Below are 25,381 nucleotides of genomic sequence, written 5' to 3'. Positions count from 1 at the left end.
TCATGAAGTAGGTCAATATCCCCATTTTACATATGAAGAGAGTGAGGTGCAGAGAGGTTAATCAAAAACCTTATTCAAAGCTACACAATGAGCCAATGGCAGAACAGGATTAGAATGCTGGAGTTCCTACCTCCAAGCCCAGTGCTCAAACTACTGTACCTGACTCTAGATACAGGTTCTGAAATGCTAGTTAGACATTGCAGCTATGCACAGGGACCACAAGCAATGACTAAGAAAAACCACGATGGGCTTTCCTTTTCTATATTCTAACTCTTTGAAGGCAGTTAATGTCTCAGGACTCCCTCTCTAATCAGTAATCTGCTCGCAACAGCTGTGATATTTGAATGCTTCAGTGAAGCTTAAAACACCAGTTTCTGTTGAGAGGAACATTTCCAGCAGCCCTAAAGCAGCAAAAATAGTTGCAACAGGAACTGATAAAATTATTAGGATCACAGGAACTGTCTGTGAGAGAAGAAAATGGCGACTAGCATGAATCAGACAAATAGATGATGCAACACTATTGTTGAAAATATAACACAGGGAACAGATAGTCCCAAGGTCTGAATGGGGGACTGGAGTCAGCAGCTCTGGATTTCACTCCTGGCTCTGCCACTGACACATTGTGTGTTCCGGCAGCCACTTAACTTCTCCGTGTCTCAATATCCACAGTGGAGCGAGGCTTAACAAGCGTTTTTAATTTTGGCGGGGGATCCTCAGATGTGAGGTGCTGTACAAATGCAAGAGTATTATTGTTAAAAGAAGAAAGAGCAGGGTGGGCAACTCTGTAATTTATCACAGACTTAAAAAAAAATATGGAGGGAAAAAATTAAGAATATTCTTAAACAATTGACATACGTACCAGTGAACAAGACAGCTCTCACCTCTAAGCCGACACTCATGGATAAACTTGATGCTCTCTTTGAAATGTCTTGTCCTGAAAACGGAAGCAAGAGGGAAACACAAAGCACTTGGCTTTAGTAAAGTCATGACTAAGGAAAACAAAAAACAAAAAACTGAGAAAAAAATTTGAAAAGCCACTTAATATTGTTCCCAGAATACAGTACATTAAAAAGACAACCAACAGATACTACGCAGTTGCCTTGGATTATTCCTTATTTTAAATATGAATGGAAACTTTGGTATCTCAGGCACCATTCTTATAATCACCGTTGACAAATACTTTCTGCAGATGACTGGCAAATCTCCCTCCCTCCCGGCAAGCAACTATGTTCATTTGTCTTTCTGATATTTCCTTGTGGAGGTCCTGCCATCAACTGAAATTTAGCACGGCTAAAACAGAGCTTCTGATTTTTTCCATAAAGACCTCCCTTCCCTCCTCTTTCTCTGTCACAGCAAACGTCACAATGACCTGAGCTCATCCAAGCCACATCTAAAACTTGCCACTTCTTCCTGCACAATATCTCCAAGATCCATCTTTCCTCTCTGATCACACTGCCAAAAGTCTTGTTCAGCCCTTGATCACTTCGCACTTTGACTACTGTAGTCTCCTCTTCTCTGGCTTTGACAACTCCAAACTCCGTCCACCCCCAACTCACATCCTGCCAAAATGCTGCTAAGATCATCATTCTTCCACCTACAGCAATCCACTCAAAACTCTTCACTGCTTCTCTCTCTTCCACTGCATGAAATATAAACTTATTCTCCTTAATTTCAAAGCCCTCCACAGTGTATCCCCACCACTACGAAGAACTTGCGCTCATCCTATTACGATTTGTTTCCCTGTCTTTCCTGCCTCAGATCCCAGCCTACTTGTTTGGCTCATCCACTCATTAGGTCTCATCTTTTCGACTGGAAGTTCTTTAGTGTAGGTGGTCATTGTTTGTGTTTGTACTGTACCCTAGCATAATGTGGCCCAACCTGGTTGTGGCCATTAGGCGCTATTGCAATATAAATGTTTCATAACAAAAACCAGTTACTTACTGGTACAGTCACAGTTCTTCGAGATGTGTTGTGCACATGTACATTCCACTGTAGGTGGATGTGCACCAAACACACTCCAGCCGGAGACTTACCAGCGGGCAGAGCATGCGCTCCTGCTGTCTTCAGGCACCAAACCAAGGGTATAAAGGGGTGTGATCACCGTCTCCTTCTCCCTTTCTTTGCACTGCTGGTGAGCTAAACTCAAAGTAGTGGGGAAGGTGGGAGAGTCGCAGAATGTATATGTGCGCAGCACATCTCGAACAGTTACTGTACAGATAAATAACCATTTTTTCCCTCCTTGGAGCAATTGTGCACACACACATTCCACTGCAGGTGATTCACCAGCCGTTTCCTTGCAGCTTGTGGATATCAGATAACTTGAAGAGAGAGATCGCAACACCAACTGGCTGAAGTTGGTGTCCCCTCATGAACCTTGAGGTAACAGTATCTGGAGAAGGTATGTACAGATGACCACATTTCTGCTTTGCAAAATGTCTGCTATCGCAACGTTACTCAAGAAGGCTGACAAAATGGAAGGAACCCTAGTGGAGCGGGCTGCTTTCCTTTGCAGAGAGACGTTTGCCAGATCATAGCAAAGCTCAATACAATCTGAAATTCAGTGTGAAATATGCTGAGCTGTGACAGGTTGCCCTTTAACCCAGTCCCCAGTTGGTGTAGGCAACAACACAGTCTAGAAGAAGATCTGAAAGACTTTGTGCAGTGCAGGTAAAATGTCAGAGCTCTCCCAATCATCCTATCATTTTCACTGACAGCAGCAGCAAGGATGTTGTTGCCAAAGGTTCAAAGAGGGGTCTCGCCAAATAGGACAGTATTAAAATTCAGATCCCAGGAAGGTACTGGTTCAGACTCTGGAGGGTACACATGGATAAAACCCCTTCAAAATATGGGTACCATGGGACTGAAAACTTCTCCATTCATGGGCATACTGCAGAAATTGATGCTCAATGAAGAGCTGAGAGACCAGAGGATTTCAGATGCAGTAACATAGTCTGGCATAAATATGCCTAATCTCTGTATCATCAGGAGATAACTGAGGCAATTCCACCCAGACTGAAAACCTTTTCCATTTTGCTTCCTACATGGCTCTGGTGTAATCCTTTCCGCTGTTCACCAGAACAGCTTAGACTTCTCAGGAGCAGACTTTCTCCTCATTGACCAACCAGAGATCACCAGGACTGTTAGGTGAAGAGACTGTAGTTAAGTGCAGTGCAGTTAAGTGCAGTGACTTCCCTTGGTTTTGAGGCAAGAAATTCTCAAGCAGAGTTAGAGGTGTGGGTGGCCAGATGAAATATTGCTGTAGGTCCATGCGCTAGTACTGCCTTGGCCAGGCAAGTGCTATGAGGATTAAGGTTTTGTCTTAGTTTTCTCATCATCCTTAGAATCAGAGGGACTGGAGGAAACATGGGCACCAGATGTCCCAAAACAGGGAAAAAAAAATAGAGACATTGATAATGGAACCTGGGTTGTGACCTGCCCTAGAACAGAACCTCCTGCAGTTATCGTTCAGGTTGGTTACAAAGAGGTCTGTTATCGGATAACCCACTAATGGAGTTCTAGTGCAGACCGACCTCTTTATTGACCACTCGTGATGATCTATGAGGTATCTGCTGTGGGAATCTGCAATATAGAGTTCCTCGCTCCCAAGAGGTGAAAGGCATTTAGTGAGATATTGGTCTTTATACAAAAGTTCCACAAGTGGATCGTTTCCTGGCATAGCTGAGAACCTTGCATCTCCCTGCTTGTTCAGATAAAACATAGCGGTGATGTCATTGGTAAGAACTTGAACCACCTGATGATGGTAACGAACATCTTGCAGTCCCAAAGAATAGCTTAAAATTCCAGCATATTTATATGGAATGAAAGTTCCTTAGATGTCCAAAGTGCTTGAGCCTGAAGTTGACCCAGATGCATCCACCAGGGATTGATCCTATCTATTATAAAAGCCATAATTGGTTCTGGTGGAAGGAAAGGAACCCCTCTGCCTACATTCTGAGGTGTTAACAGGGGCTGAAGCTCTTGGGCAGATACACAAAGCAGCAAATCCAGAAAATGTTTGCTGGATGCTATGCTAAGTGAAGCCAGGTCTACAGACATCTGAGGTAGCGTCTGGCATGCTGAGTCCACTCACGTGCTCAAGGCCATGTGACCCAACAATGCTAGACATTAATTCACTTAATTCCTCAGATTGGAATTGAGGCTCTCTGACAAAGACCATGGACTGGAACTTGTTTGTCGGGCTGTAAGCAATGGGAATTGTGGCATCAAGATCTACTCCTATGAAATTTACTTGCTGCATTGCTTGTAATGTTGATTCATCTACATTCAGTTTTCAATCTAGACAAAAGAACAGATGTCTGAGGCAATCAAAAAAGCATTCTTGTCTGCGAGTTCCTGACCTTCCCTGACCAAGCCTACTGTCCAGGTAGGGAAATATTTTAACTCCTAAATGGTGCAGGTGAGCTGCTGCTACCATCATACACTTGATAAATACCCTTAGGCCAAGGATAGGCTGGCAGGCAGCACAGTGTATAGGCAGTGCATGTTTCCCAGGAATCAAAGATATTTTCACATGGCAATACATCTTGGCCACAGAAAGTACACATCCAGCAGGTCAAGGGCAGCATACCAATCTCTAACAGAGGGATAACAGATGTCAGGTTGATTGTCTTTTTGATAAAATGGTTTGGCTTTCTTAAATCCAGAAAGGACTGCAGGCCACATCTCTTTTTAGGAATCAGAAAGTAGCATACATAGAAATTTTTCCCTATGTGTTGATAAGGGACGTCCTCTCTTGGCCCCAATTCCAATAGAAACTGTACTTCTTGATGTAAAACAACCTCCTGGGATGGGTCCCTGAAAAGGGACAAGGAAGGTGGGTCAGGGAAAGGGAGGTACATGAACTGGATAACCTATTCTTCTCTTACTGTGTTGAGCACCTATTTGTCCAATGTAATCTCCGTCCATGCACTATAAAAGAGATAGCATTTCCAAAATGGAGGGTCTGGATGTAGAAGATGAAACACAGTCAGCATGCACTCATCGACTGAGATATCAGAACGACTGCTTCAAAGTGAACAAAGTCTGGTGAGAAGGGTCTGTGATGCTGATAGGGGACATCCAAGCAGCTTAGATCTCCTTCTAGAGGCATCCTGAGATCTCTGCTGGTAGTAAGATCTGTACTGTGTTCTGGGCCTCAAACTGCTTCCTTTTGTTACTGGGGTGTAAACACCCAGAAAAAAAACGATTGACAAGAATCTTTCAAACACGTGCATTGCATCATCAGTTTTCTGAGAAAACAAAACAGTTTAGCACCTTCAAATAGCGGATCTTCTACTGCATTTTTAAATTGTTTAGGAATGCCAGAGGCCTGCAACCAAAAAGAGCGTCTCATTGAAATGGCTGTAGCCATCAGAAATGGTGCAGGATCTGATGCACCAATAGCTGCTGGGACACAGACATTCAAGCAGTTAATAAAGGTGCATTTCGCCAAAAATGCCTTGTAATTTCACACCCTCATCTGAAGGGTCATGGTAATGTAAGCCTTTTCGCTATATAGGTCCAGTCTCTTACACTTCCCATCCTTCAGGGTAGCCAGAGGGTGAGACTGCCTCAAATGTTCTTGTGTTGCTGTTGCCACTAATGAGTCTGGAATGGGGTAAGTGAAGAAACACAAATTCTTGCTGAGGAACCTGATACCATCTGTCCATTCATTTGGCAGTGGGTGGAATAGAGACCAGTGTCTGCTAAAGGATCTTTGCAGGTTCAAACAAGTCTTAATTAATGGGATGGGCAACCCTTCCCAGAATGGGAGTTTGTAAAATGTCCAGGAGTTTGTACAAAATGTGGCCACCCTCCTAATGAGGTCTTGAAAACCTTTAAAGTCCTCAGGAGGTAGTCATGTTTCCTCTGGGGAAGAAGAAGAAATATATGGGGGAATTATTCTGGGGTTCCAATTCCTCTCTGGGTTCCAAAAAGGAGGGAAGTTGTAAATTAGGAGGAGGATCTTCTCTGGTTGCTATAGGTACTGGAGAAGTTGACTGTCCCTGGGACTGAGTGGCCGAGAGGGGGAATAGATGCTCTTGGACCAGTCCAAGAGGTCCCACATGACCAAGTAGAGCAGTCACTCTTCTGATATGGTACCCACCACCAAGAGCATCTTTATAATATTGTTCCTTGCTCTGGTATTCCCAGAGCTTGATCTGTATCGTGACCTGAAAGACCTTGACGGAGATATGGATCTACCATGGTCAGAGTCTGAAGAGAAGGAAATACAACTCTTCTCAACGATTGATAGAACAGTCCCTCCCATTAGGCATTCATGGAGGTCTTGACACTTGCGACACACATGCTACTCCAATGGTACTAGCGCTGATGTATCCAATGGTGCTGGAGGAAGCAGATGAGGCAGACAGGAGAGAGGTAACACAGAGTGCTGATGGAGCTGAAGCAGACCATACAATGAAGTGGATGGAACTGCTGGTGCCATGGTGGTAATCGGTGCTGGCAATGTAGCGAAGGCCATTAAATTTGGAACTGGACGACACAGAAGGGAGAGTCCAGGAGAGGAAGACATAAAAGAGATCTTTTGCCATGAAGAAAGCCTGAAGCGTCAACAGCACCGACAGCAGAAGTGAGTTATCAGCCACGATCATTGGAGGTGCCAGACCTGATGAGCCAGGGTCAAAGCCCTCTTCAGTAGAGGTGAGGGCACTGATCTCAATGGCTGTTAGAGCTGGTGCCAATGGTGTCCCTTTGGATGGGTGCTGGTGAGAGTTGGTGCTTGAGACCAGACCTGAATTCAGCACCAGAGGACTTTTTTCCAGCACCTTTTTGTGAGGCAAAAAGTGATACCTTGGGGGTTTATCAGCTTCTGAAGACAAAGATGGTTTTGAGTGCTTCAAGGAGACAGAAGGAGAAGATGAGTGATGCTTCCTCACCAGATTTTGGCTTAGAGGCTGAGGCAGCTGGAAGAGCAACCTCATGGACAAAATCTCCATCCTCTTGAGGTCAATGTTGGGATCAGATGAGGGCCGCATGCCCTTCTTAAGGAGATGCACTCTAAGGGGGAAATCCCTTTGGTTCTTCATTCTTATCAAGAAATGGTATATTTGTCCCTCACATGTCCCTTGCCCAAGCAGACTAGGCAACTTTTATGCTTATTGCTTCCTACCTTGCACAAGAGATTTTGCTTTTCAAAGGCTGGCTAACCTAAGCTCAAGAGCAAGAGGGAGCTCCAACTCTCACCATGTGTGGCGAGAAGGATTTGAGAGGGAGGCAACCACTTTATCCCCTTGGCTCGGCACTCAAGGAGAGCGAGCCAGCATGCCTGTTGATAAAAGTCTGTGATTTGACTGCACTGGGTGCACATACACCTACAGTGGAACATATATGTGCACAATCACTTGAAGGAGAGCACTGAAATATTAATGGCAATAGTATATGCATGTGGGACAGATCCTGCAAGGACAAGCAGTTGCAGACCTATTGGTAAATATGAAGCTGAAAGCAGGATCACCCAATACCCATGAAACATTTATCTTATATTCAAGATGTTGCCCCTCTTTATTTTTGTGGGCTAATATTTATCCAGAAAGAGAAACTTCAGCCTAGCCCTATTAAAAAAAAAAAAAAAAACAGGAATGCCAGAGAAAGGGAACTTCCCTTTCCACTCAAGAGAGCAGCTGTTGACGCACTGAGTAAACTTAGCATTCCAGGAGACCATTGGGAAGAAGCATGTAACGGACTTCAATACCACAGAATTACTGTCTTGTCTACGTATGGACTTGTACTGGTTTACTTTACGGTGTGATTTTAAACCAATGTAGTTAAACTGGTGCAAAAGGTCATGTGGACACCTATTCAGGTTTATTTTGGCTTAGTTTAAGTCGCTGAGGTACATGGTTAAATCAAACCAAAATAAGAACAAAAATAAAAAAAGATTGATCATGCATGGGTTTGGATTGGCTTAGTTACATTGGTGAGTTTGAGAGCTAGAAAACGCTTTGGTACAATCCCCCAGATCAGAACAGTGAGCATGCTGCAACAATACTTCTGCAAAATCTGCCAGATTAAGAAGAATGGAGTGGGGGGGATTTTACTGACCCAATGGAAATTGGTTGAATTGCACACTAGTATATTGTTTGGGGAATTAGTATCTTGCTAGACACCCATCCTGCTTGAGGGTCAACTAAATGACTAATTCCTGGAGTAGTTCATTCTAAATCATACAAGACATTCCATGCGACTCAGTCCTCTAATGCACAGGGATTAGTTCAGGAGAAAAAAAACAAAAACAAACAAACGAGGAAGAAAGTATTGGAGAAGATAGCTGAAGAGGCACTCTTCTAGAGTTACCTGCAAGTTAAGAGAAGGAAGAATCCACAATGGGAGGAAAACTGTCACCAACACTACTAGCTCTTCCCCTGTCTGCGCCTATGGGAGCCTTCAACAGACAGGCCCCCTAACCCTGGAGTTTTTCACCCACATCCTGGTCTAAACTTGCTGTGAATGCAGCCTGCCTGTCCCCACCAATGAAAGCCAGGTAGGGGGAAACCATCCAGCATGAGAGATGTGTCTCTCTCAGAAAGCAGGTAAGAGAGCTGCAGGAGGAGGTGGCGGATCATCTGTGTAGCATCCAGGAGCACAAGGACTTCATCGACAGGATGCACATGGAACATCTGGGATGGAGGATGAGAGCCAACAATAGATTACAGCAGCACCAGAGAAGGAAGGAGAACCAGCTGCTCTATGGGGAGGAGACTGGCTGCTGGCCACTTCAGCTAGTAGACAGTGCTCCACCCTGTGGTCAAGAGCCAATATGCTATATTGGCAACAAGAGGCGAGGAGCAGACTCCAGTGGCTGAGGAGAGTCTCCAAGGCTGGGAAGCTCACAGCCACCACACCCAAGCTGAGGCGGCATAGGCCAGGGACTCCCTTCTAAAGGGAATGGAGGCAACTATCCGCTAACCTGATGTCCCAGGAAGCGTGCTGCAGTTGCAGAGGCTCACACATCCTTCCAATCACTACCCTACGTTGCTCATCCCCATGTGGCACTCATGATACTGCCAGGTATGACCCTGAGCAGATCAGCAGTAACTACAGGACTCTGGGAGCGAGGGTGAAGGAGTCAGGGACTTGGGTTGCGTTCTCGTCCATCCTCCCAGCTGAGGGGAACGACCAAGGCAGAGATACAAGCATCTTAGAGATAAAGGCATTGTTGTGCACATGGTGTTGATAGGAGGGCTTTGGTTTTCTTGACTATGGGATGCAGTTCCTGGATGGAAGAGACAGGGCCAACTGGACCAAGAATGGAAGAGTATCTTCATGAGCTGACTCACCAACCTAGCGAGGAGGGCTTTAAACTGGGTTCAAAGGAGACAAAAGCACACAAAAGCAAAAAAGGCAACCTTAATAGAGGACTAGCTGTTGGGGAGGGGGGCGGGATGGAAAGCTACAATAGGGTCAGAGACGCAGTAAGAAGGAAATTAGTGGGGGAATCTGCTCAAAATATTAGATGTCTGTACGCAAATGCAAGGAGTAAGGGGAATGAACAGGAAGAATGGAAGAATTCATACATAAGCTGTATTATGATTTAACTGACATCACAGAGACTTGGTGGGATAAATCTCATGACTGGTATAGATGGGTATAGCTTGCTCAGGAGAGCAGGCAGGGAAAAAAAGAGGGGGAGGTATTGCTTTATACATCAAGAATATATATACTTGTTCTGAGGTCCAGAAGGAGGTGAGAGATAGACCAGCTAAAAGTCTTTGGGCAACGACAAAAGGCAGGGAAAAAAAAGCGGGGGTGGGTGACATGGTAATTGTCTATTATAGACCATTAAATCAGGAAGAGGAGGTGGATGAGACATTTCTAGAACAAATAATAGAAATATCCAAAACAAGACCTGGTAGTAATGGGGACTTTAACTAAACTAGATATCTGTTGGAAGAGTAATACAGCAAAACAAAATTTCTAGTATGTTCTTGGAATGTATTGGGGACAACTTTTTGTTTTAAAAAGTGGAGGAAATAACTAGGGGACAGCCATTTTTTTTTTTACTTGATTCTGACAAATAGAGAGGAATTGGTTGTAAATCTGAAGGTGGGAGGCAATTTGGGTGAATGTGATAATGAAACAACAGATTTCATTATTCTAAGAAAAGGAAAGAGTGAGAGCAGCAGAATAAGGACAATGGGATTTCAAAAAGCACTCAGAGAAATGGTAGGGGTAAGGTCCCATGGGAAGGAGATCTAAGGGAAAAAGGAGTTTGGGAGAGCTGGCAGTTTCTCAAGACGACAATATTAAAAGGCACAATTTCAAATTATCCTGATGTGAAGGAAATAAATAGAAAGAATAGTCAGAGGCCAATAGGACTCCATCAAGAGCACTTTCCTTAATGAGTTTTGTAGGCTTAATGATGTGAAAAAGTGGAAACATGGACAAACCACTAAGGAAAAGTACAAAAGAACAGTACAAGCATGTAGGGAAAAAATCAGAAAGGCTAAGGCACCAGATGAGTTACACATAGCAAGGTACATAAAAGGCAATAAGAGGAGGTTCTTTAAGTACATTAGGAGTAAGAGAAAAAGACAGAACAATATAGGTCCTCTACTTAATGGAAAAGAACTAATAACTGATGACATCAAGAAAGCTGAGGTGTTTAATTCCTCTTGTGCTTTAGCCCTCACTAAAAAGGCTAATATTGACCAGATACTCAACAGAATTAACATTAACAATGAGGGTGAAGGAAGGCGAGCTAAAAATAGGGAAAGATCAGGTTAAAGAATATTTAAATAAGTTAGATGTATTCAAGTTGGCTGGGCCTGATGAAAGGCCTGATGCACCTTAGGGCACCTCAGAAGCAATCTCAGAACTGTTAGCAATTATCTTTCAGAACTCATGGAGGACGCATGAGGACGAGGAGAATCTGAGAAAGGCAAACTAGTATCTATCTTTAAAAGGGGGCAACAAAGAGGACCTGGGTAATTATAGACCAATCAGCCTAACTTCTATACCTGGAAAGATACTGAAACAAATTATTAAACAAGCCATTTGTAAGCACCTAGAGAATAACAGGGTTATAAGGAATAGCCAGCATGAATGTGTCACAAACAAACTAAACTTCCTTCTTTGCCAAGGTTACTGGCATCATAGATAGAGACAAAGCAGTCTGATATAGCTGGACTTCAGTAAGGCTTTTGATGAAGTCCTACATTCTCATAAGCAAACTAGGGAAATGTGGTCTCAGTGAAATTACTATAAAGTACGTGTACAACTGAGGTTGAAAGACCTCATTCAAAGAATAAAAGAAAAGGAGTACTTGTGGCACCTTAGAGACTCTAAGATACCACAAGTACTCCTTTACTTTTTGCAAATACAGACTAACACAGCTGCTACTCTGAAACTCAAAGAATAGTCATCAATGGTTCTCTTTCAACCTGGAAGGGCATGTATAAGGAGGTCCTGCAGGGATCAGTCCTGTGTCTGGAACTATTCAATATCTTTAATGACTTGAATAATGGAGTGAAGAGTATTGTAGCGGGGTGGTCACCTCACTCCAGCCCTGGAAGGGTTAAAAGCCAGCCCTTGGAGAGGGCTGGGACTGAGAACCAATAAGGAGAGGCTGAGAGGCAGCCAAATCAGGGCCAGGCTGGGCCCTATAAAAAGGGCTGCAGGGCCAGAAGGCAAAGGAGTCTCTCTCCAGCCCTGGAGGGAGAAGGGCTTGCTATCTGAGAGGAAGGTACCTGCACTGGAGCAGTGCTGGGGAATAGGGCAAGGGAGCTGGGGAGCTCCAGTCTGGTAAAACCCCAGTTTTATGAAGGCCTACAGAGGTACTGGGGCTGCAGAGATACAGCCTGAGAATAGGCAAAGGCAGCAGGTCCTAACCCCTTGCCAATGATGAGTGGCCATTACAGACTGCAGTCTGCCGCAGTGAGCTGGGGCTAGATGAGGACTGGCAGTAGCCACAGAGGCAAGGTGGGGATAGAGGGTTGGGGGCTCCCCTGGGAGAGGAGACCCAGACAGACAGTGGGTTACTGCTGGGGCCAGAACCCAGAGGTAAAGGGGCACCGGAGTCCAGGAGGGACATGGGGGCCAGCGACAGGTGAGACACCGGCCTGCAGAGGGCGCGCCATATGCTGGAAGAGAGCTAATTCCCAGGATAACGAGCAGGAGGCGCCACACCGGTGAGTTGTCGCTTTGCTACAAGTATGTTTATAAAATCTGTGGATGACACCAAGCTGGGAGGTGATTAGTATTCAAACAAACTTGACAAATTAGAGATTTGATCTGAAATCCATAAAATGAAATTCAATAAAGACAAGTGCAAAGTACTAAACTTAGGAAAGAAAAATCAAATGTACAACTATAAAATGGGGGAATACCTGCTTAGGTGGTAGTATGGCTGGAAAGGAGCTGGGGAGTTATAGTGGATCACAAATTGAATGGGAGTCAACAATGTGATGCCATTGCAAAAAGGCTAATATTGTGGGGTGTATTAACAGGAGTGTCTTAGGGGAGGTAATTGTTCCACTCTACTCAGTGCTGGTAAGGCCTCAGCTTGAGTACCCTGTCCAATTCTGGACACCACACTTTAGGAAAGATGTGGACAAACTGAAGAAAACCCAGAGGAGAGCCACAAAAATGATAAAAGGTTTAGAAAAAATGGCCTATGAAGAAAGGTTAAAAAATAGATATGTTTAATGTTGAGAAAAGACGACTGAGGACCTAATAAGTCTTCAAATATGCTAAGGAGCTATTATAAAAAGCACCATGATCAATTGTTCTCCCTGTCCACTGAAGTGGCACATGAAGTAATGGGCTTAATCTGCAGTACAAGAGAGTTAAACTAGATCAGACCATCCCCAAACTGTGGGACGTGCTCTAGGGGCACAGAGGAACATTCGGTGGGTTGCAGCGGGGCCCGGACCAGCCCTCACAGGGGGCGGGGAGGGAGCAACACCCAGACCCGCTCCATTCTCAGCTCCCCAGCCTCAGTCCCTTACCATGGCCCAGCCATGGATCCGCGCACAGCCCTGGCTCTGGCTGAGGCTCAGTTCCTGGTCCCAGACCCACCCCCAGCTGTAGCCCCAGCCTCATCCTGCTTACCCCTGTCTTCCCCCTCCCCCCATTTTCCAGATATGTCATTTAATTTGCTGAGTCACAGTGCAGCCAGTTTACTTGTTACAGCATCAAATTTAGACGTGTGGTAGTATTCACCCCGTGATTGTCTTGTTCAAGTTTCATAAAAGTTAGAAGGGAAATCCTAATGCAGTCACACCTGTTGAATTCATTGCCAGTTTGTTGAATCATGGAGCCCCGACTCTGATCAATGGGGCAGTTCACACCTCTTGGAGCTATTGTTTCAAGCAATCTGCCAGCTCAATCCGGTACTGGTTTATGTTCACCCCTTGAATAGCAAATTATTCTATGTTAACAGTGAAATGGGAAATCAATATTTGCTACATAAAAGATAATACAAGTGTCCTGATTAACAATCTATGCACTGGACTGACAATTCAGTGTAAAGACAATGTATTGTACAACATCCAACTTTCACACTTCTCTTGCCAACTTAATATTATGAACTGCAGCTTCTTTATATCATCACTGGGCACATCCCACAAAGTAAAGCAGTGAACAGTCTCTCCAATCATGTTTTAATAAAAAGGGTAATCTGATACAAATTAAATGAGGGATTTTCCATGTCAGCTCTACACTTCAGTGTTTAGCTGAGCTTTCAGAAATGCATTAGGGTTGAAAAAAGCATCAGTAGGGAAAGAAATGTAGTGGTATTGTCTCTTCAGCAATTCAACCTGTAATAGTCAAGGACTAAGAACTACTTAGAACTTTTGAATGATTCTTTGGCATTTTGCTACTGTAGCACTATCAGACAGACTGGCTGTAATAAGTCTAAGCCAAAAGGAAGGGTTCAAAAGGCAACCATGAAGCCCAATAGACTCAGGATTACCAGATATCCCATTTTCACAAGGACAGTCCCTTTTATTAGCCCTGATCAGCTGGCAAGAGCAAACAGGACAAATGCTTTTTTTTTTTTTTAAATAAAAAGCAGGGTGCGGTGAGGAGAAACATAAGCAGAGTTGACAGCCCTGTGCAGGGGGGAGGCAGGGTTTGAATGACCAGTGATAGTCCTGCATGAGGGGGGTGGGGGAGGGCTTGGGTGAACAGCTGGGGCCATCCCCATGGGGGAGGGGCCAGCAGCAGCCTTGGGCAAGTGGCTGTGGGGAGCTTGAGCCAGCGTCCCATGGTGTCCTGTTTTCCCTTTGGGAAATATGGCCACCCTATATAGGCTAGCATAACTGGGTATTAATTCCCTAGAAACACACGGTACAGAAATAAGATGGAGTGAGGAATATATATTTAATTTCTACAGAATTAATTTTAGAGTAGCAAGTTCCTTAGGAGAAGGCATTGTCAGAGAAATCAGTGACCAGCAGAAGTTAATGGCCTGAGGCCAAATTCCCACGGCAGAGGCCAAACTCACATTAAACTCCCAGGAAATGACCTACGTCTCAATAATTGCTTAATTCAAATTCTAAGCAGGAGCAGAAAATGCTAGAACAACTGAATCTTCACACCGTTTCAAAGAATGTGAGCGTATTCTGTTTTCACTGTTGTATTTTATTGGGAATTGATTTCTCTCAGATACAGGAGAGCCCTTAATATGCTTACTGTAAGTGCATCATGTATATTATACGTATTGAAAAAAATTTCCGTGAGGAAAATAGTTAATGTGAACTTAAGTTAGCAACTCCACAGTCCCAAGATCCACTCTGACCATGCATCAAATCGGTCCCCTTTGACAAACACCAGCAGCTGTGGAAAAGTAGTACCACCACCTCAGAAGAACTTTACCTGAAAAGCGAGCTGCTGAGTAACACAAACAAGCATCTTATGTGATCCTAGTCAATTTCACTCGGCAGCAATCACTAGGTAAAAGCACTTTATATGCGATGCTATTGTTTTCCTCTGCAGCTGTCAGTCTCTTTGAGAAGGGGAGAGACACAAAGAAGTCAGAGACAGATCCCTTCTTTCCCCAGGGCCCCCCCTCAAACTGATAAACACCCTATACTTTTAAACAGTGTTTGATAAGATCATATTACATTCTTATGACCTGAATAAAACAAGCTTCTTTTGACCTTATGAAGTTTTTATATTAAAAGCAAGTACCATCAGTATTTAGAGACACTGTGCATTATACTTGAAGTTTTCCATAGTATAAAGAAAAAAGAAAAGTCAGTTACTCATCAAGTTTTCTTTTAAGTGATCAAATGTATCAATATCAGAAGTACCAAATTTGTTTGCAACCATCTGATACAGAAGCAAGAATCGTATATGCTTGCAGCATAACAGAAACAATACTCATGCAAATATCTTATCTTATTAATGCTTTAAGAGTCTTGGTACAGTGCCAGAAAGCTAATTACTTTTGAATGCTTTTCAATGTATTTCCTTGGCATGCAATGACTAGGGCTGGTTGCATTGCATGTGTAATTAACATTTGCTGGAAATTGTGTCCTCTTTCTAGTCACAAATTGGTCCAGATTTCTAAACACAGATGGCAGATTTGCAAACAAACATTTTCACAACTACCCAGTGGATCTCCAATTACTGACAAACCATTAATGACGACCCAAATAATGCAAATATGGCCTCTGTAATTTCTTAAAGTGCTTCCTTCCTAAAGGAAATAAAATGAACCTCCACAATTTTTCCAACCCTCCCACAAAACAATGCAAAAAATTGCTTCCATATCCACTGTCTTAGTTCTGAAAATCCTATTCTGTTCTCTAACCTGGATTCCCACTTAATAGCATATGGGCTACTATTATTTTTAAGTGAGTAATACACTCGGTCTGATTTTTAGAGGCACTGAGAACAAGCAGCTCATTTACTACAGTTGCATTTGAGGGTGCCCTGCAGCTCTGATGGGAAAAAACAGGCTCATGGTCTATGTTCTTACTACACAAAATTGTGTTAAATTGATTTTTATAATTGCAGAAAACATGCCGTTGAAAAGAGTGAAAAGAACAATTAAGAAATATCAAGTGTCATGTTGGAATCGCTTCAAGGTATGAGAAACAAAATACTCTAAAAATATCCACTGAAAGCATCAGCCGGAATATTACTCTGATCTGAGAGAAAAAGCAGTGCTGCATTTCCTTCCGTAGGTACCAGGCCCTTTCAACTACTTCAGTTTCTCTGCATAACTAGTTAGCAGGAAGTGGCAGAAACCCCCCTCCCCCCCACCTCTCCTCAACATAAACAGTGAGCACTAGAAGACAGAGTTGGTCGCCATCCAAGTATTCTTATGAAATATGTTTTGATTACCTCAAGATCATGATTTCCTACATACCATCAATTCAAAGATTTGGAATGTTAAACCTAGCGTCAGCTCAACTAACTTTCAGGACAGTTACATGGACAGTAGATAGTTAAATAAAATAAAAAAAATTAAAGCAGCAGCTTCACATAGATACATTCCTATTACAAGAAGCATAAGACCATAGGAACTGACATACTGAATCGGGCCTAATCCAGTACACTGTTTCAGCAGTAGCTAGGACCAGATGATTTGGAGGAAGGTGTAAGAACCCTACAGTAGGAAGACGTGCCATAATCTGCACCCCACATAGGTCTCCTCCCGGTCTCCAAAATGTAGCGATTGGCTAAGGCTATCTCTCTACCAGAAATGCTACAGTGACACAGCTGCAGAGCTGCAGCTGCACTGCTGTGGTGCTGTTTTTCCATCATTGTATTAAAAGTCAGCTCTCAGAGAGGTGGTTGCTAGGTCAACAGAACAATTTTTCCATCAACCTAGCAGAGTGTACGCCAGGGCTTAGGCTGGTTTAATTACATCACACAAGGCCTTAATTTTTTCATAGTCCTGGAGGAATCTAGTTAAACTGACCTAACTTTGCAACAGACCAGCCATGAAGCACAACGTTTAATATCCCTTCCAAAAATTTTGCCTTAATTATAACAACTCTGGATATTCTTGGTAGCAAAGCAGACATGCCAAGTAGGAAAGCATTTTAAAAAAAAATGGGGGAGGGGTGGCTATTCTTCTGTTACCTCAATATAAATCAGGAGTAATTCCCCCTAAACCAACAGATTTAAACCTGCATTGGTGTAAAATCGCTCAGAGATCAGAATCAGGTTCTTCAACATATTTCAAAACAAGCATTAGTACTGAATTAAAAAAACCCCAAACTTACAAATTCTGCGAGGGTGAATCGGCAGCAGGAATGCACAGATATTTCACTCCCTGTATAAAGTAGTAAACAGGAATGAGAACACGACATTAGGACAGAAGCATAAATGGTCACAGATCAATGGGCAAATTCTGCTCTAGTAGTTGTGCAGCTCCATTGATTATGAAAGAGTTGTAGTATTGCAAGTAGCTGCAGATTTTGCCTCATCTGCCCAGATTTAAAAAAAGACAAGGTGGGTACAGTAATATCTTTTATTGGACCAACTTCTGTTGGTGAGAGACAAGCTTATCCAGAGCTCTTCTTCAGCTCTGTGTAAGCATCCATATGAGGAGAGATTAAAAAGGCTGGGACGGTTCAGCTTGGAAAAGAGATAACTAAGGGACTGATTTGAGAGAGGTCTATAAAATCATGAATGGTGTGGAGGAAGTGAATAAGGAAGTGTTGTTTACCCCTTCACATAACACAAGAACCAGAGGGTCACCCAATTAAATTACTAGGCAGCAGGTTTAAAACAAACACAAGAAAGTACTTCTTCACACTATGCACAGTCAACCTGTGGAACTCATTGCCAGGGATGTTGTGAAGGCCAAAAGTATAACTGGGTTCAAAAAAAGAATTAGATACGTTCAAGGAGGATAGCTCCATCAACGGCTATTAGCCAAGACGGTCAGGAATGCAACCTCATGCTTGGGGGTCCCTAAGCCTCCGATTGCCAGATACTGGGACTGGAGAACAGGGGCTGAATCGCTCGATAATTGCCTGTTCTGTTAATTTCCATTGAAGCATCTGGCATTGGCCTCTGTCAGAAGACAGGCTACTGGGCTAGATGGACCTTTGGTCTGACCTACTATGACCATTCTTATGTGATGAACCCACCCACCATCTCTCTCTTATACGGGGATTCTCAAACTGGGGGTTGGGACTCTCAGGGGATCACAAGGTTATTATACGGGGGGGGGGCAGCATGAGCTGTCAGCCTCCACCCTAAATGCTGCTTTGCCTCCAGCATTTATAATATAGTGTTAAATGTTTTTTTAAAAAGTGTTTTTAACTTCTAAGTGGGGGTCGCATTCAGAGGCTTGCTACGTGAAAGGGGTCATCAGTACAAAATTTGAGAACCACTGCTCTAATATTCTGGGACCGATGTGGTTACAACACCATTGCATACAGACTTAAAGTTGTTTTCACAAAATGTTTTGTCACTAAGAAATAGACAGCTTAGTCATGTTTAGATCCTTAAGTGAATTCTTTAAATGGCAGCATCTTTATTAGAAAGGTATAAAACTTGTTATATTCATCATCTTAAACTGTTATTCTTGTTATGTTTCATTGGAAACTAGTCACATCTTATACCATTCTGACTTTGTCAAAATGAAGGCTGAAAATGAAATTTGTGGAAAACTACTTCTCATGCAGAATGCCACATTCAGTTGTTTTTCCCTTATGTATTTAGCAACACAAACAAAAAGGAGGGCATTTTGGAAGAGAAATCGGTTATTTTTTGAAAGCGATGACTTTAAACTCAGGCATATCTTCCAATAAGAAGTCCTCACTTTATTAGTCAGCTATTAGTGTAATGAATTATGTACTAAAATAAGGAACCGCAATATATATTCTTAGAAGAACTCTAATCTGAAAAGTCAAGTAGGCAATGCCTTTTCAGGAGTGTTTTACAAAGGGCCACAAACAAGTTTAAAAATGAGCTTGGACAATAAAGTGACAAAGCAATAGATAAGTAACAAAAAGAGTGATGACAATAGAAGTTAGTACTCCATACGAGCATAAAAAAAAAAGGAGTACTTGTGGTACCTTAGAGACTAAAAAAAATTTAAGGTGCCACAAGTACTCCTTTTCTTTTTGCCAATACAGACTAACACGGCTGCTACTCTGAAACCATACTAGTTTTAAATATACCTAGTTACTTCCCTCTTTAGAACATCTCCAGGATCTCAGATAGTGATCAGGCTCATCATGACCTCCTCAGATATAAACCTCTCCCCAGGCCATGATCTCCAACCCAACCTCTGACTACTCCACACCTGGGCCAACAAACCACTGATGGTGCAACAGTTAAGTTCTCAATCTGAAGAACCAGAGGTGGTACGTCAGAGCAAACCAATGCATTCTTCACAGCCACTCCACTATCACTTTCCAACCTCTTCCTAGCCCTTTAATCACCTGTGGATTGTCAATTTATTCCCACCTGAAGTGTGTCACAGAATATACTGGTGAATTGTCAATGATTCACTGAATAAGTGGCACAGCCAGAGTGTGGGGATTATTGGAAGTGTGGAAGGCATAGCTGGGGGAAATCATGGCTTAGGGAGAGGGGAACATTTGAAGAGGGGTTTACAGTGAGAGCAAGCATAATCTCAGCTGAGGTCCTGCAGAGTGGGAGCTGGTAATATTTCTGGAAGGTAATGTGGGGAGAGTTGTGTGGGCATGACAAAACATAGTTGGGGGTGGGGAAGAGAAAGATTCAGCTGGTGAACAATGGAGGCTTGCCAGCTAAATGGCAACTCTGATATCTGTCAAAAAATGAAAACTGTCGAACATGACAGCCACCCCCACTTGAATCAGGGCAAAGCATCCCTAGTGTGGATGCAAGGATAATAAACCTTACAGAGTCAAGATGGCTAGCGGAGATGCACTCAACTAGTGGTAGAACAATCTGCATATAAAACAATAGATTGCTAATATCACGGATTGATTTCTCTAGACTAGACAATGCTACAATATAGAGCTGGTATCATTACCTCCTTACACAGTGGTATTCACTAGGAAGCTTTACCTTTGAAGCTAAGAGGATTGCTCAGATGAGTAAATTTTATAGAATTAGGCCCTACGTTTGCTGAAGCTTGGCAATTTACGTTTTCAGGTCATATTAAATGCTCTTTTCTCCTTTGGACAATTCAGTACCAGAAGCCCAGTACTCATTAGCTACCCTTCAACAAGGCAGAACACAGGAATGAAAAGGGGGGAGGGGGAGAAGGGAGAGAGGAGAAAACATATTGAGGCCAGCATCGTATCATGCAATTAAAGTCCCAATGCTGCATCCCATGCTCATTTAAGTATTCCCACTGATTTCAGCAGTTATCACACATGCTGAATGCTTCCAAGAGCTGAACTAAGAGGGGCTTTCAGAAAATGTTCACTTTAAAAGAAGTAGTACTATCAGTTTTAGAGCACACAGTGTTCTTTTCTGTCACAGATGGCTGATTCCCATTCTGCGTGATGCCAAGAGTGACGTGAATTCACAGCTACCACAGAACCACACGTAAGCATGAAACTAGCCTACAAGAGACCACATATTGTGCTAAATAGCTCCTCCAAGGCCTGATCCTGGGAGGTACAACCCAATAAAGTCAACAGGAGACGAGCACCTCCCACTGAGTGTATTGCCTTGCAAGATCAGAAGTTTAGTCAGATTAACAGGGCCATTCAACACAAAGGTTCTGGAATTCTGTGCTTTACCAATGTGTGCCATCTTGAAGCATTTTGGAAGGTGGTGCTAATGAACTCCCCTGCCAGGCCTCCCAGGAAATCCCCCCCTCCTCCAACAGGAAAATGACAATTATGGGTAGAATCTCAAAAATGCTCAGTGTTGGCCTCTCTCTGTCCCACTGAAATCAACAGTAAAACTCCCAATGACTTCAACTGGAGCACAGTTAGAACAGCACTGGCCAACTTTTTAAAATCCCACCCCATAATCAGATTTTGATCCTAGATAGTTTAAAAAAAATCTTAGAATCAAAAGCATTAATTTTAATTACATGAATTAAACAGAGGAATTATACTGTTTGATACTGGGCAGTTGTTTGTAAATGAAACACTTCGGCTACCGTCCAACAGAGATATTTATGTTGCTGTTGATAACAAAACTTGCCATACTGCATTCGCTTTTCTTCAGGCAATTTTGATATTTTTACAAACTTAGTGCACTTTTAAAAAAAAAAAAGATAGTCAACAGGAAGTTATTTAATTTCTGAGCCCTCGTCTATGTGATAATTTTAAAAAAACAAAACAAAACACCCAACATCCTAGTGTTCTTGTGCAGTTATGCCCCAGAGACAATCAGTCTTTCCTGTGCACGTACAATGCAGATAACATCTAAGAATTGTCCCAAAGGGACTCTAAGCAAAGCAGAACATTGTGCGTCAACGTAACAAGTAAATACCATAGACTAAGATTTTCAGATGCTCATAGCTTGTTCATTAGTGTGCAAAAATGCCATAGGCTTCACAATTTCAGTAGTTAGTAGCGTTTGCAATCTTAGAATCGTCAACAAAGACCAAGCCAAAGGAGGAAGCAAAATCATCACTGAAGCGTCTGCTTCCTTGCTTGGGTACGTGCTCATCATAACAAAGAGTCTGTGCCCGATCATAAGATTGCTGAAGTCAATGGAAAGACTTCCAATACCTCAATGGGCCTCAAGAGATTTATTCAGGAGGCTATAATATTGCTAGAAAGTGTCAAGAATAAACCTACTATATGATTTCAATAAATATTAACAAAGATGGGACAGGCAAACTAAACATTAAGTGTATGTGTATAACTCAGTATTTCTTTCAAAAGGAAACTTGCATTTTGTCATCTGGTAGACTAGATGGATTTTTCAGTGAAAAAACTGGATTTAGGTTCCAGCAGACAAGTTCCACTCATTAAATTTGTTGAGTTCATAGAATATTTGCCCTTCTCAAAAATGGAATTTTTTTTAGGTCAGAGATAAAAACCTTATTACAAGAGTTGATGAAAAAGCAATTATAAATCCAATGTGAAGGAACGAATCCACATTACTTGCTTACTGCTGCAGTTGGTATATTCACATTGAAATATTCCTTCAACTGATATCTTGCATGCCAACATTTTTTCCTCTTTCTCCCTCCAAATAGACCCTTCCCTGGATTAAATCAAACCAGCTTTTTCATAAAAAAAATAAAATTCTCAGAGTTATGAAAAATGACACTGCTGTAAAGCAAACTGAATTCTATGCTCCAACTGAGAAAAAAACCCTCAGCAGTTCACCACACAAGTGTTTGTACAAACTTCCTAGATCTATTCATAAGCCGAATAACCAACTACATCACAGTGCCTCTCTCATGACCACTTCTTAATTCAATGCTATCCTTCAACTGTTGCTTCTAAATCCTTATCACCCCACCCGTACACCTACATTCATTTTAAGATGTTTTCTAAGGTTATTGATATTAGCTAGTTTTCATATGATGCCAGAAGTAATTGAGGTCAGGCATGTTTTTTCCAGTGCAATTAATGATACGTGATAGACTGGAAAGCTAATATACTGAAAAGAAAATGATTTTAGTTTTCTATTTCAGCAGACAGAGTAACCACCAAAACTAGAATTTTGTCTTAGGCCCTGAAACTAAAGGCTACAGTTAAACCGATACAGTGAGAGGTAACAAAACCAGAACAAGCATTCTGATTTCAAGATCGTCAAAGCTGAAACAAGCGAGAGTTAAGTAAAATTTCTAAAATTCACTGTTATTTGTGAAACAATACTATGCTTGCACCATTTCGCCATACATCGTAAAATAAAGACAACCCCATTACACTAGCTCTCTCAAGTTTTCAAAAATGAGAAACAAAATTTAAATACATTTTATATAGCCAGGGTTCACACAGAGCTAATAAAAACCTATCAACTGAAGAGCAAATAAGTTATAACTTCTAATTATTTTAGGTGTCATTACCTATTAAGGTCTGAACACTGCACACTTGTTTAATGTTTGGAACATTCAATGAAACCATAACATTCCAAATAGTAGAGAGATTTATTAGCTTTTTTTTAAAAAAAAAATATATATATAAAATCTTACATTTTTGGATTATATTCAATACTTTATATAACAAAAAAAGTACAGGAAAAACAATGAATATCTTTTATGACCTAGTTCATTTTTTTCATTTCAAATTAGCCACAGATGAGTAGAATAGGAAAAAATTAAAGTGGATGTTACTTTCCTAGCTTAATTTTATCCACCGAACTTAAACAATTTGAACTTTCCTATGCAGAACAAGACTTTGCAGCAGCAAAATGATGCAACCACATTTAGTGCACTTGAGATAATAGGTTTGTATATGAGAATGGGAAATCCAAACAGCACATTGCAGATTTCATCTTGACAAAAGCAATACCAAGAATCTCCACCAAGAATAAGCGAATAGAAGCATGACAAAACATACATGTCTTGTTATTTCTTCAGGTTACAAACATAGGATAGTTTGTTATAATCAAAGACACATTCTGAATTCACCAAGAATGATGCTTGATTAACTTAAACAATACATAAATAGTATTGTATGGTGTATTCAGAAGTATAAAAAATCTAAAAGTATTTGGGTGTTTTCGCTTTAATGTTTTTGAGTAATCTAGCAATACTATGTGGGGGGAGGGAGAAGAGAGTTATAGAACATTTAAAAACAGATTCATAATGCAAAGTAACACTTAAGATAGAGTTTGACTTCAATTCTCTATCCCCTTTGAGAGTTCTCCTCTGTTTTGTAACTTTAACATCTCCATTTCTAGTCAATCAGTGGTGGGGGGGGGAGGGGCAAGGAGAAGAGAAATATGAACCCTGAGTTGTCCAAAAACACCACCACAATTTCTATTCTAAAATCATTATTTTTTAAAAGATAAATGTTACATTTTTGGCATTAAACTTCTCGGTATTTAAATTTATGTAAACATACCATCAACGACTTCCAAGAAATTCTTTTTTAAAAAAAAACAACCAAAACCCCTCAGCTTAAATTTGTGAACCCAGATGCAAATAGGAAACCTCTAGCACCTGGCAAGTTCTTTCAGGTTAGTCAAAAGCCATGTGTTAATCTGACTTGTCACATCAACAGATGAGGATGGGAGTACTTATTTTTGTTTAGGGGCATTTCAGCAAAAAAGCTAAAGTGGGAAACAGCCAGCAGATAAGGTTTCCTCAAGGCAAACCAGCAAGAGGTTACCAAGAGTTTTGTCCAGTACAGCTACAGAACCACCTAACTGAAAACCAGTCAACCGTTGTTTGTCCTTTCAGTTACTTTCTGGAGCAGTTACAAATGCTGTTGATTTTATTAATGACTCACACAAAACACATTTATGTTTCAGCAATAACCATTAATCAACCACATTATAGATTTATTTCATGTTTGCTTTTGAGAGCATCATAAATAAATGAAATAGACTTATGGGGAATCTGAACTACTGAAGCTGGGAAGTCCTGTAATATTTATTTTTTAATACAGTAGCCTTTTTATATTCACAGCACTTGATTACATAAGGATCTCACAGCAATCTTATGAAGTATTTTCAGATTTTTTTTTAAAAATCATTAAGATCAGAAACAGCTATATCTATTTTTAGAAATGAAAATTAACACACTTTCCACATCTTTTCCTAGATGGAAGTAGAAGGGCTCATTGTGTTCCAGTGAATGTGGTATTCAGGAGACTGCAGTCAATGGGTCAATACTGACCCATACTTTCAACAACCTAACCCCTAGTAGAGGTGCCCCATTAGTGGAAAGATTCTAGAACCACCCTTCCACCAGATGTTAGTGCTCTCAACAAAGGCTGGAGTTCACCTGGAAGGTGGAATAACTAGCGAAATCAAAGAATGAACTGAGTTAGTATATCACCACAGCAGTCTCCACCAGAGATGACCAATGTTGAGTATCCAACCTGAGACACTACAAGGAACCAATATCAAGAGGGTAAGTGCTCAGCACTTCCTGGAATTCAGGCCTCTTTCAGGTGTCTCATTGTGGACATACAAAATCACTAGTCACTTTTGAGAAATTAGGTCAGAGTTCCCAACTCCTCATGAACTCAGCCAAAGTCAGAAGAACTGTATTTTAAATAAAAAAAAAAAAAAAAGAGTCTTCTCGCACCACTACAGCTGAAAGAAAAATGGTAGCTATTTTGCTCAGCAGTCTTTTGAAACCTCTCGTGGGGAAATTCTTCTTATCATGAATAAGCAGTGAAATGTATATGAAAATTATATTTATTTAAAATGGGCACTTCCAAGCTTCCTCTTGATTGTGACCAGACTGTTGAAGAATAACAATTTGTGACAGTGGTTGAGGTAGGAGCCTATTGGAAGAGACTCAAACAGAACTGTTTAAATCTGACTTTATTTACTTAACAACTGGAAGAACTAATTTTCACTCTGG

At 41.7% G+C, this 25,381-nt stretch overlaps 1 protein-coding gene across 3 annotated transcripts in view; it reads right to left on the bottom strand.

Annotated features, from left to right (window-relative positions):
• Window positions 1-25,381, bottom strand: part of LOC119852107 (interferon regulatory factor 4) — a 122,773-nt gene that overhangs the window by 69,862 nt on the left and 27,530 nt on the right. For all 3 annotated transcript variants that reach the window (XM_038392449.2, XM_043508390.1, XM_043508391.1), the window contains exons 4-5: window positions 17,202-17,251; window positions 860-934 (exon numbers count right to left, since the gene is read on the bottom strand). In XM_038392449.2, coding sequence (XP_038248377.1) covers window positions 860-934; window positions 17,202-17,251 — 125 coding nt within the window. The remainder of the gene's footprint in view (window positions 1-859; window positions 935-17,201; window positions 17,252-25,381) is intronic.

This window comes from Dermochelys coriacea, chromosome 2 (genome assembly GCF_009764565.3).
Source record: "Dermochelys coriacea isolate rDerCor1 chromosome 2, rDerCor1.pri.v4, whole genome shotgun sequence".
Lineage (NCBI taxonomy): Eukaryota > Metazoa > Chordata > Testudines > Dermochelyidae > Dermochelys > Dermochelys coriacea.
The sequence above is the reverse complement of the archived record's forward strand: the minus strand, read 5'-3'. Positions and strand labels throughout refer to the sequence as shown.